The 12,526-nt window shown below is 42.6% G+C and overlaps 1 protein-coding gene across 1 annotated transcript in view; it reads right to left on the bottom strand.

Moving 5' to 3' along the window:
• The window catches only part of hcn4 (hyperpolarization activated cyclic nucleotide-gated potassium channel 4), a 95,430-nt gene extending 83,182 nt beyond the window's left edge, over positions 1 to 12,248 (bottom strand). Inside the window, exon 1 of the mRNA XM_033639355.2 lies at positions 11,043 to 12,248. Within this exon, the coding sequence (XP_033495246.2) occupies positions 11,043 to 11,728 (686 nt within the window). The 5' untranslated portion in view covers positions 11,729 to 12,248. The remainder of the gene's footprint in view (positions 1 to 11,042) is intronic.
• Positions 12,249 to 12,526: the final 278 nt, after the last annotated feature.

Below are 12,526 nucleotides of genomic sequence, written 5' to 3'. Positions count from 1 at the left end.
TGGGTATTTTGGGTGCATCAATTTTTGCCTTTTTTGCATCAATTTAATGTGGAACTGTCTTTAATTATATCAAAATAAAAGTCCTCTGCTACTTTCATATTTGTTTTTAGAGGGGGGACAAATGCACATGTTCTAAATATTGAGGGGTGTGTGTCCCCTGCATCCCCCTTGACATCTACACCTATGATAAACATACAGACTCGTTATTGCTGCAAGTCTTCTCATTTGATCAGGGTGCTTTTACAAAAAAACAGCACGCTCCTTCAATGATGATTCCATATTATTGGCTTAAAGGGAATTTAAACCATTCAGCAACGAAATGATTTCTGAGTTACTCATTTCTTTCCACTGAATCCTCATTCACATTCAGAGCTGTCTGTGAGCAGTGATTCAGAGGTCTGGAACCAGACGAACCATCTTTTGGAAAACTCTCTAAATGCCACAGCATCCATCCCAGACACTCAAGAAAATGCCCCAGATCCACTTATTGAAATAAGTCCAGCCTAAACTGGCTCTGATGTTTGAACAGCTCAGAGGTGTGCACTTAAGCACTCTGACTAAATCATGAAATCACCAAAGCCACTTTGCAAACTGACCAGATGTAATCAGCAAGCCCACTGAGGAGAATGCTCTGAAGTAGCCAAGTCTGTCCCCTTTTTATACCAGCAAGATTTTATTTTATTTTTTCCTTGTGGGCTGTTTCTGGAGAGGCCCTCCCTGGCGCCACTAGAGGCTACTCAGTATCCCTGTCCTTGTCTCTGCAGCCCCGCAGAGTCCTTCACAGCTTCCCAGAGCGCGACCTGCTACCTATCTGCTCAGAGGAACAAAAACTGTACACAGGCAGTCTGCGCTCAGCAAATAAATATGCCCTCTGTGGGGAAACTATGGAGACAGTGAGTGGCAGGGCTGTACTGTAAAAGACTCGGAGAGGATGCAAAGCTTTCCAGCGTGCACTTATCCCACTAGCATGTGCCTGTATCTGCACTCCAGCTTTGTGGACTGTCATCCAGCCAATAATTGCATCTGTGTTTTATCATGATGCCTTGTTATCTCCCACAAGGTCCTTAGGGTCATGTCAAAGGTGTCCCCTGTCAGCCAGCCACAGAGTGTGGCAGAGGAAACACTGGCCAGTGCCTCCCATCTGAACAAAGACCCCTCCCCCGCCAACCTGCTGCTGGTGATCAGGAGAGAGCCAGAGAGAGGGATGGAGCAATGGGCTTTCTCTTAACATAGATGAAGTGCTAAGATAATGTAATGTCTATAATACCAGGAGCTGGTCACACTGTACACCATCACCTCATGCCCTTGCTCTGGGCTGCACCAGTACTGGGCCATTATCTTCACCACTTCAGGTGCTGCAATCAGCAAATGGAGCAGCCACAATGAAAGTCTTTTCTATCCATCTCCAAAACAGTGATCTGAGGTCAAAGGGTGACAAGGAGAGAAGGGACACGTAAAGGAGAAATAAGGGGAGAGAAAATGTGGAAAAAGCGAGAGAAAATGAGACTCTGTGCAACATATCTGGACAAAAGGACAGGGACAACCGAGAGAGAGGGAGTGCATGAGGAGAGATCCATGTGAGAACGGTTATCTGAAAATAGGGGTCATCGCTTTTTTTTCCATACCGTTGTTATGAGCAACATTACACAAAAGTAGAGGTGAATAAAACCAAAATTAATACAGCTTAAAAGCTGATGGAAAAGCCTCGCTAAGAAGACACTCGGAGCATGAAATGAAATCAAATCAGAGAGGAGATGCAGTTTAGCTGATTTTTGCTGGTCTGCGTGAGTAAGCAAAAGCGAAGGCTTATCTGACTGTTAAACCAAACAGGGCAGGATTTATCATGTTTATTTGTTAGCTCTATAATTTCTCGATTGTACATGCTAAACAGGGTCAGGGTTGGATTTATACACACCAGCTTTGCTGCTGCCTCCCTGTTCAATCAAACACTTGTTACAACCAAAACTGGTGTGGGGGAAAAGGGGACATGCTATCGACTATGGAGATGGTGAAGATAAATCAGGAGTCCCCCCCCCCCCCCCCCCCCGCCATAGCAGGGGAGATGGAACAATTTGTCTCTCACCACTGCATGTCTCATAATCCAGCCATTTGTCTGAGTCTTCTAGACACCCAGCGTGTGGCGGGGCCAGGCCAAACACATTGATCCAGGGAAGTATTTCCTGTGAATCACGCCAGCCACACACAGAGTTCTGTATTCAGCGTACTGGACTCTGGTCCTCTCTGAGTGGATACCCCACTGTTTCCAAAGCGCGTTAGCCTTCTATACATTCTTACAGAGTACACCTGGAGAGGTCTTCTGAGGAAATGCCATACTCCTCCCATGTCTGCTCTGCACGGCTGGAGAGAGCCATATTAGCATTGGAATAATGGAAAGAAAAAGAGCAAGATGATCAGCGGAATAATGAAATGTAATGACAGTCTTGGCAGAATGCCATCTCTGTTACGTGACACATGGTTGTCCACCTGAGTCGCCTGCAGGTGGAACTGATTATTGTTTCTGGCACATTCTGCTAATTGACTATGAACTTAAAAGAACTTTGTAACTTTGTAATGGTGAGTGTCTAACATTAAATTTAATGTGCTTTTAAATATGGTGTTTCTCAAATTGTGTCCACCCCCTGGAGCACCAAATCAGTGCCAGTTTGACATCTTGGCCATTTCCTATCCAGGCTGATAGGAAAAAAAGCAATCCAATTTCGGAGAGACAGGGGGTGTGAGAATCCACCTGGGACACAGGCAGGGCTGAAAAGGTCAGCCTGTATGTACTAGATATAGCAGAATCTGCGCGAGGAGGAATGAAGGCTGGCTACAGCGTGTATGCAGTGGTCAACAAAAGACAAGTTGAGATTTGGTTAATGTACTAAACAAACTATGCATAAACACATGGGGTATTTCGGGGAGGACTTTAACACTAAGCAGTCTTTCAGCACACTTTTCTCCAGCTGAAGGACAAATCAGGGTCAAAATAAAGTTTGCAATTAACTCCTGGGTTTATTTCAACCTGCATGTGGTGCAAAGGGATAGACTTCCATATATCAGAGCGTTTTGTGTCTCAGGTCATTAACAGTGGTGAAGTGAGCTGCCTTATAACGTGAGTGTTTGTGTTTCAGACCCTTGTTGAATTGTTAAAACCAGGAAACCTCAGCCATCAGGCTCCAAACTAGGTATGAAAAGAAACCAAGGAAAGCAGCTGCAAATAGTGCTGGATGATGCTGTAAGATTGACTATTGGTGCTTTCACAAAATATTTACATAATGAGATTTTTGATAAATAATCATAACAGCTAGTACAGTCTGGTAAGTTCAGAAAATGATATCACTTTACTATAATGCAGCCTGTAAAACCAGGAAAAGAAAGCACGTACGACATAATGATATCCAAAAGCTAAGACAATGTCTCATCTCATGTCATGATATTGATATATTAAAGGATAACTTATTTTTCAACCTGGGCCCTTTTTTCCCCATATGTATGTGTGCGTATGATTCATAGGTACAACTCGTTCTAAAATTCAGTATTGAGGGAGGCGGATGCAGCCGGCAGCCGCGAAACGAGCTAAAACGTTAACGGGGGCAAATGTGTCCTGTATAAGTTTGCGCATTAAAATGCTTTTTTTCGCCACTGACCAGTTCACATCGCCAGTGCTATCTCTGTAAATAGCATACTAAGCGTTTCCCTGACCCTCCACCGCCTCCCGGCTGTGATGTCATCTCGCGAGAGCTTTGCTATATCTATTATTGTATTGTCCAAGTCAGAGTCATATGTATGTGTCTCAAGGTGTAGGGATGAACTGACTGGTAGTTCTTCCCTTAACTGTGATCTTTATCAATAATCACTGATTTAATTATTAATAAAATAAACTACCAGGTGGTTTTGTAACAGTATTATCAGTATAGTAAAAATTTACATTTTGGGAGAAAAGCTGAAAAAAAGCTAAATTTCTAAATACTTTATACCTGATGCTGCCTATTCAAAGATCGGAGCCTGCACTTCCCAGAGGAAGTTGTGACATGTGACTGAATTTGATTCCAAAGATAACCAGTGTCATGTTAGATTTCCCACATTTATAACAAACCAAAGTTCAAAATCGGTTCAGCATTAAGCAAGTTACAGTCAATTTTGTAGAATGAAATACACATACTTCACAATACACATAACAGCAGATCTTGGTCAGCTACGGTGGATGCACAGACGCACGTCAAATCACAAACATGGTTTATATGTTTCTATATCTATAACGCCTTTCCGATAAATACTGTGGGAGTGCAGGTGCCAAGTTGTCCTGATTACTACGACAGCACAGTATTTCACTAAATGACGCAATCCACAGTGGAGCTAATGTCAGCCATGCTGATCTTAAATGTGATTGCTGGCACCACCTTATGCAGTGTCTCTGAACAATAAAACACATCATCTTCGTAGCATTTATGTTGTTTCCATATTACCGCTCAAAAGCTCATGAACACACCAAAGTTGGAAGAGCGTCTTCCCAACTCAGGAAATGGGACCATCCAAGGAGCACATGGATGCACCAGTTGTTCGACAAAACACATTACTGCAAACCATCAGGGTGAGCCAATCAGAGGCAGAGTAAGGCAGAGTGATGCGGGTCAGGACAGGGACAGGTGAAGTCAACAAGGAACAAGTGTCACTCCATTGTATAACCATTTAACACCTCTCTTTTCCAATCCTGTCGTAGACTAGCCGAAGCACAATGCGTGAAGAATACAGAAAGGTCAACAGAGGTCTTGGTCATTCTTATGTCATACACAAAGCACTTCAAATGTGACTTGACTGTAAGGTGATAATTTGTTTTTAAGAAGTACACATTTTCTCCATCAACCACTCTGAGATTTTAAGATAAGTGAAACTGACATATTTACTTCTGGTCAATGTGACAATAATCACATCCGTCCGGTGTCAAGAGAAATAAATTTGACACTGCAATGTGCTAAAAGAGGAAAAACTCTCGGCTGACTAGTCTTGTGTGTCCACCTGGCGAGATTATAAATTGATGTTGCAGTGCAGAGGATGGTGGTGCGGGAAGGACACACGACATTACATTTGTCAGGTGACCAAAATACATCAACCAGCTGTGTGACGGCACTTAACAGTAAATGCTTCCAGCAGGCTTTCCCATTTTCAAAATGTATATGATGTCCAATCAATCAATATAATCTCACCTCGAGATTACCATCACTTTGCCAAGGTTAAACTCAGCTCTCTGCCTAATACGTCAAGCTGAATTAAATGACATATCAGGATGGGAAAAAAAACACACTGACATGCAAAAAAGAAAGAGGAAAAAAAGAGGGGTAAAAAAAGGCCATTCTCTTACAGTTGTGATCTCGGGTCCTGATTTCACACTCCCACACAAGTGTGCCTGGCGAGGTCACACGGTAGCGTTCAATCATTCTGCCACTATGACAGGCAACCTTCCACCCACCAGCCACGCACATCATCCCTGGGCTCCCTCCATTAAATAAATTGTGCTGTAATAATCTCTTGGCTTCTAATATTCGTGGATGAGCACAGCAGCCTATTTTGATTACCCCACTTTCAGGCCCAGCCAGAACCATCTGTAATCCCCATGTTTTACCCTCACTAAATTAAAGGAGGAATTATTTAATGGAGACCGAAAGGAATAGAGTGTCATTCATCCTATGTAGTGTCAAAAGACTTTTTTCTCCACCTTCCCATGCAGATTAGCACTACAGTATGAGACATCAAACACACCAACACTCTACAGTCTGGACTCAAATGTTTCATTTAAACATTTTGATCTGGTATGGACCTTTTAATCATGGTCATTAAAAGATGCTGCCAAAAAAATGTTTAAATGGGGCGCTGAATGTCCAAGCTTTACATTCCACTACTGCATCTCCAGCACCTCACCTTGACCTTTGTGTAACTCTCACCCAGACTAAGACTCCTGCCACCGACACAACAGGGGGAATCACCCTTGCTGCAGCCATGTTCGTTTCTCCATCTCATTTTTCAATAAATCCACCGATGGCCAAGCTTGAGGCCCCACGAGACCCAAACAAATCAATAGCAAAACATACTCTCAAATCAACCGTAATCAACCTGACTGAAACTGAGAATGCTGTTATTAAATCTGATCCCATACGCTCACAAACATAATACACACAGACACACATATACCCACGCGCACACTCCGGTACAGTGAGACTACTGTATCTTGGATAAAAAGCCTGAAGCTGTTAGTGGCTGCTAATATACGATAAGGACTGCACAGCTAAGGTGCACAATCTGTGCAGTATTCAAATATCTCAAAATTCATCAAGGGAATAATAAACATGGGATTTATTTCCCACCAATTCCCCACAAAATACAGTCTAAGTACAGGTAACACGGCTATTATTCCCTTTTAGCGAGTACACTGAGCCTTTTCTTACCATTTTAGTCTTTGAGATATGCAAATGTGCAAAAGTCAACAAAGCTATGCTACTGTGAGAAGCTGTCCGAAAAACATTTTTCTATTTGGGCTAATGAAGGATAAAACAAAATGCCATGACTCACTGTAGCAAAAGAATGCAACATTAATGAGTTAAATTAAAAGTAAACACTTTCAGGAACACAGTGCACATTTTCATTTAGTCAACACTTTGCCAAAAAGTTACTTCCCTTTGACTATATCACAGCCTTAATATGCACAACGGTGACTACACCTGCTCTACTTTTCTTTAATGTATTCTCTGCACAAAAAAAAAAAAAAATATAACAGAAGCAAAATTGTACAATGTCTTTTCAGAGGATTTATTTTTGCCACTGTCTAGGTAAGTGTCTTCTGGGAAACAGAACTGGATGTGCGGGTGGAATAAAAGGCTGTTGAAAAAGTGGACTTTGCAGAGGGGATGGCAGGATTCGCCTGACTGTTGCAAAGGGATTTAACTGATTGACAGAAACTGCAGGACAGCCGACCCCCCTCTCTGATAGTGTTGGCAACACGGTTCTAAAAGGGAAAATGGGAGATTAATAGAGCCTTCAGTGCAAAAAAAAAAAAAAAAGTTTGAATGTGCGACACCTCCTTTTCTATCTCTCCAGGGAAATGTGGAAGACTTTCCAACAGATGTGTCCTCTGGGCTCTGAATCACAAGATAATTAAAAGGCACTTGACGATCAGAGGGCTGCATTCTAATATTGCGTCTCCAACTCGGCACAATGCTGCTGCATTGATAGAATCCACTCAAAGGGCTCAATGCAAACAGGTAAAAAAATATCATCACCTGGTTTTTATCATGCACAAATAGAGGATCCATTGTGTGAGAAGGGTATCATTTTGTCAATCAAGCACTGAAATATTCTATTTTCTTCAAAAGGGGCAATAAGCATTATACGACTTTTATCAATCTCTGTTTATGACCAAGGACATGCGGCATCGATAGGACTCTGCGCAGCTTATGGTACAGCAGCATCTAAATAACAAACGTAAAGTCACATTTTCCTGACAGACAAGTAAGCCGACCGAGCAGAGCGGATATCCAACAGAAACATCCAGTTAGGAGCAGGGCAGAGGGGGCAGTAATCTCAGCACCAATCATATGTATTGCTCAACAATCCTTTCAAACCCACGCAGATATTTCATGGTCAGCATATGTGTGAGAGGACAGTAATAAACGTCCTTATTTAAAAGACTCTGTGAGAATCGATGATTTTGTAAGAACGCTTGTCTCTGTTTTTTTTTTTTTTTCGGGTTGAAGATGTCACTCTCTGGTTAACTGACCGCATCTGCTCACTGGGAGATGCTTGCTCCGAATCGAAGGAGGCTGTTCAGCTTTGGATCTGGAAATGAGGCTGTAGATTGGATTATGATGCCATTTTTAATCCGTCTTTTTCCCTCGCAAGATATTGCTCCTCCTTTGCTTCTTAGCGTTATACAATACTTGACAAGAGGAGATTTTGCTGAATTCCGGGCGCAGTGATGACTATGTGATTCCTTGTGACACTCTAATTTGAGCTTATAGTGCCAAAGCTTTGATGCAGACATGGGAATAAAACTTTTAGTCACAGAGACCCTTCTCCTCTCTTGGCCAATTAAAAGGTCCCCCTCATCTCCTTGTGTACTTTAATTACAGTCGTCTTGTCCTGTCTCTGATCCTGATTTCGGAGTCCAAATATCACGTTTTCTCCCTCAGTTCATTAAAAACAAAATACTAGCTATAACTCATCTCAACACGCTGCGTTAACTCACTGACATGGTGGACTGTTTTTCTCCATTTCACATGGAGCTGGGTGTTAAATATTATCTCAAGCATGCTGATAAAAAATTTATCATAGATCAATCCTTTAATCTATTTGTGTATTGAGGAGTTATCTTATTCATGCTAGTCACAGAGAAATATACAAGAATCTTTTCCCATACAGAGTTAGCCGAAGCACCAGTTCAATACTTTTACTCTCCTGATTGAGAGCCACATCTGTGGTTTTAATTGTAGTGTGAGTGATTACGTAATCACAGTGTTGAGTGATTGGACCACAAGCCAACTGCTCTCAGTTTGGCAAAATGTTTAATTATGGTAATATACAGTACCCACCCTCAGACCCTGAACAAGTGGGTGGCTAACCTCATTTTTTAGAGCACTTCTCTCTCAGCGCATTTTCATTTATCTATTTATTTTGGAACATCTCGCTGAGAGACTCACAACATCCATCTATTTCGCTCGGTGCAGTGTGGAGCCCCTGTTTCAGCATCTTGCTCAAAGACACTTCAAAACTGACGACTGGTGCCAAATCTCTGACCTTTCAGTATCAGGACAGTCTCCCCGAGCCCCAAATCACCCTTCCTCATGACATTTAACACAGTGAGTAAGAGAGCAGAGGGGGTCAGAGGAAACACAACCAGCTGGGAGGAGCATAACAAAAATGGCAAACTGTCTAATACATGTCTCACTTCCTGATGATGACCCGTCTGAACTGTTTGTGGGTTTGGGAATAAGAATTGCTGATCACAGTCTGGTGTTTTAGAATATCCTCAAACAGTTTCCAAAAAACATTATGCTTGAGATGTTGTTTAAAGATTGAGCAGACATTGGCCAATATTTCATGATGTGGTATAATAATGCATATTTCATAATGCAGTACAACCCAAGCACTGATTGGAAACACTAAACACTATACACACACATACATAGTGTATCTCTCCTCTCTCTTTCTTTCTACCTCTCAATCATGCACATTTCCATGACAACTAAAAACAGCTGACGAATAAGTCGATGTAAAATTAAACACAGAAAACATTCAGCGATGTTAGCCACCACAGCATTGCCCCCTCTCTCAGGATAAACAGGCAGACGAACGTGTCTGTTTTCTATTCTAGGAAGAGTCTCATTTAGCCTTTTTTCACTGACACCCCAGGCCTGTGAGCAACTCGCACTACAACTCACATGTCTCTCAAAGTCAGACATCTTGTTCTTGAGGTAGAAAAACACACTTCTGTGGTAAGTGAGTTTTCTTTATCACATGCCATTACACCATCATAGCCAATCAAACACCAGGCAGGCTAGACGACATTCAATGTCACAGACAAGGAGAAATACAGTGTATGTAACAGTGACACTCTTGCTCCATATCATTTTACAGCAACACAGATGTCTCCATGAGATTTAAACGATAGGTAGAAAATGCATATGTAGATTAAATGCCAAGACTGACACAACTTGTAATGAAACCATTTTCCTGAATTACTGAAACAGAGGAAAATGTGTTTAATTAAAAAAAGCAATAATAATACAAGCTATGAAGTAGCAAAATTGATTTTTTTTTAATTCCATTAAATTTTATTTTATTTTACTAATCATCTGAGCACTTTTTAATCAAAACCATCTCACTATATGAGGCCCATCTAATAATATTAACATATGTGTGTATTATGGTGTGTATACTGTGTAGAGTATGAAGTTCAACCCACAGTTTTACTGTTTTGGAAATAAATAACAAGTGTAGACAAACAGCTCAGTGGCACTTATTAGAAATTGGTCATCTGAGATGCTAAAAAATCCCTATGCATACATATGCATTTGAGTGAAACTCTTTATTTCTCCAATTGTTTAAGAGCACTGTGTGATGACCCTTCTAAAAACCTAAAAGCAAGTACAGAGGACCTTAAATCTAGTCTTGCTTAGCAGTTAAGAGCCCGCATGTGGCCGTGAATCAGATGCATATGGCCAATAACAAACTCAAGGGCACTAGCAACACACAGCAATCTGTAGGCCAACAAAAGAGTCCTCATGGACTTTCTCTATTCAGTTTTGAAGCAGCTGTTTGCCACTAGACGACACTAGGAAATGCAGACATACAATGTGTTCATTTTAAAATTACTCTATCACTTTAACTATTGGCCAAAACCTATTTAAACACAATGACTTAATCCTGGTGTGTTTGCAAATACAATGTAAGAAAGGAGAATAAGAAACTCAGTATGTAAGCCTGTGACTACAATGTGAAGTGAAGGCCTCGTCACTAACCCTGATCAGTAATAAATGAGGTCCCCCGAGCACAAGTTTATCATATAAAGAAAAAACACTGAAGAGCTTTAATCATGCATCCATTTGGATAGCATCTGCCCAAGATAGGTAAACTGGCCTAATTAGCAAAGGTTGTGTTATCTGTGTTTTGTTCCATAACACAACACAGTGCTTCTAAAGGCCTCCTGGATAATACCTCTTGAGAGTAATGATTTTAATTCTTCTAGTGTGTTATGGCACTGAAATAATCCCTTAATAATGAGTGACTAATTAGTAAATTGTAAGGATTTTTTTTTTAAACAGTAGCTTGGTGAAATGTCATCTTTCAAAGTGAAGGAGTACGATGTCATGTAGGCACTGTGAAGCTGAATCAAACAATGAATGGGCTGCTCTTCAGCTGATGGATGCCCTTACACATGATAAACACACTGAGAGACAAACACTTGGACCTGTGAGAGGCATCAACGTTAACGTGACGCTTATTCTAAGGCTTTTGTTGTTTGGAGAGCATGAGTACGAGGTGTCTAAATTTACCTGAAGTCACTGTACGGGTGAATTATCCAAAATCCGGCGGATTTAACCCGCTCTTGTTCCCGTTCAACCGCCTTCTCACTTCCAAACATCCTCAGGGAGAACTTGTTGACCCCTGGTTGAAGCATTGCTCCAAACTGTCTGTGCATGAACCCAGCTTGATATAATCTCTCGTCGTCCGGCAGAATTTGATCAATGCCATCCAACTTTATAAACCCTGACTGCTGGTCTGGGGAATCTTTCTGGGTGCCACCGCCACCGCTGGCCCCTTGCGCGCCTTGATCCGGCGGCCCATCACCGATGGCTCCGGGGGGGCTCTCCTCGCTCGGGGTGACATCCCCCTCGGTGATGAGGCGCCTCTCCTCCGCCGAGTCAGAGTCGTGCACATGGCGACTTGTGATGGACGAGAGGCTGCCTCGAAATCTCCGACAATCTCCATTTGAGCTGGTCTTCATCGGTCTCCCTATGTCCGTCTCCATGATCACAGACTCCCCACTTTTGGTCTCCCCGATGCCTTTGCAGCTTCCCCCAGAGGTCGGCGACGGTGACGGTAGAGGCTTCATCCTAAGACTCTTCCTCCGGGTGTCCTTGTCTGCGTCTTCTCCTTCGCCCATTATAGAGGCTTTGTGTCCAATGTGCTGTGGCAAGCTGTAGAGCCTTTTACGCATGGAGGAGTGCAACCTGTCCATTATGACATTGAGACTTGGCGGAGAAAATGAAATAGATCCAGATTGTTAGGCTGTATAGTAACGACTATTGCCACCAGCCCCTCGCTCCCTATCTGTTTGTGAGAGCGATCAGTCTGGAGCTAATCTGAATCCCTGAAAGCCTGCTGCACATGACATGGACCGCCGTGGCTCTACTGAAACAGATGAGCGACACTCTTTCTCATAATTAGACTACCTGACAGTTTGCATATGTCCTCACGCACAGCCTGGGCGGTCCGCTTGGCCACTGCGTCCCCGATGTACATCTCGTGCCGCTCCGACATTGTGCGCAAAAGTGGAAAAAACTGCTTGGAAGTCACCTTAGCGTGACATGTGAGGGACGTGCCGACGGACGGTGATATGGAGACGAGGGAAAGGTCATGCACGACGAAGGATGCTCTTTTCACCAGATGTCTTGCCAGCTGCCATCAAACAACGCGACACAATCATGCAAGTAGAGCATTCCAGGGACCGCTGACATCACTGATCCATAGTCATGGTGCGTTTTGGCGAATTGTGAATATTCATGATGCTGATCTATTGGGTTGCCATAGGAGCGAGAACTGCAAATAAGCTCAGCCCACCTTGTTTAAAGGGGAATGCTCTTCCCATTCTTAAAACGCTCTTCTGCTCTCTTAAGTTAGGGCTACAGGTAGGCAATGCAAACCCATTGTTCAGCCCTGCTGTGGACTTCACTTGGAAAGACCAAGAAGCCTGTTTGCGATCCCTATTATCAGTCTGATCCGCTGCGTAATTTGCGCACACAAACACAGTCAAAGC

This window comes from Epinephelus lanceolatus, chromosome 2, assembly GCF_041903045.1.
Source record: "Epinephelus lanceolatus isolate andai-2023 chromosome 2, ASM4190304v1, whole genome shotgun sequence".
Classification (NCBI taxonomy): Eukaryota; Metazoa; Chordata; class Actinopteri; order Perciformes; family Serranidae; genus Epinephelus; species Epinephelus lanceolatus.
Note: the sequence above shows the minus strand (reverse complement) of the source record. Positions and strands in the feature narration are given on the sequence as shown.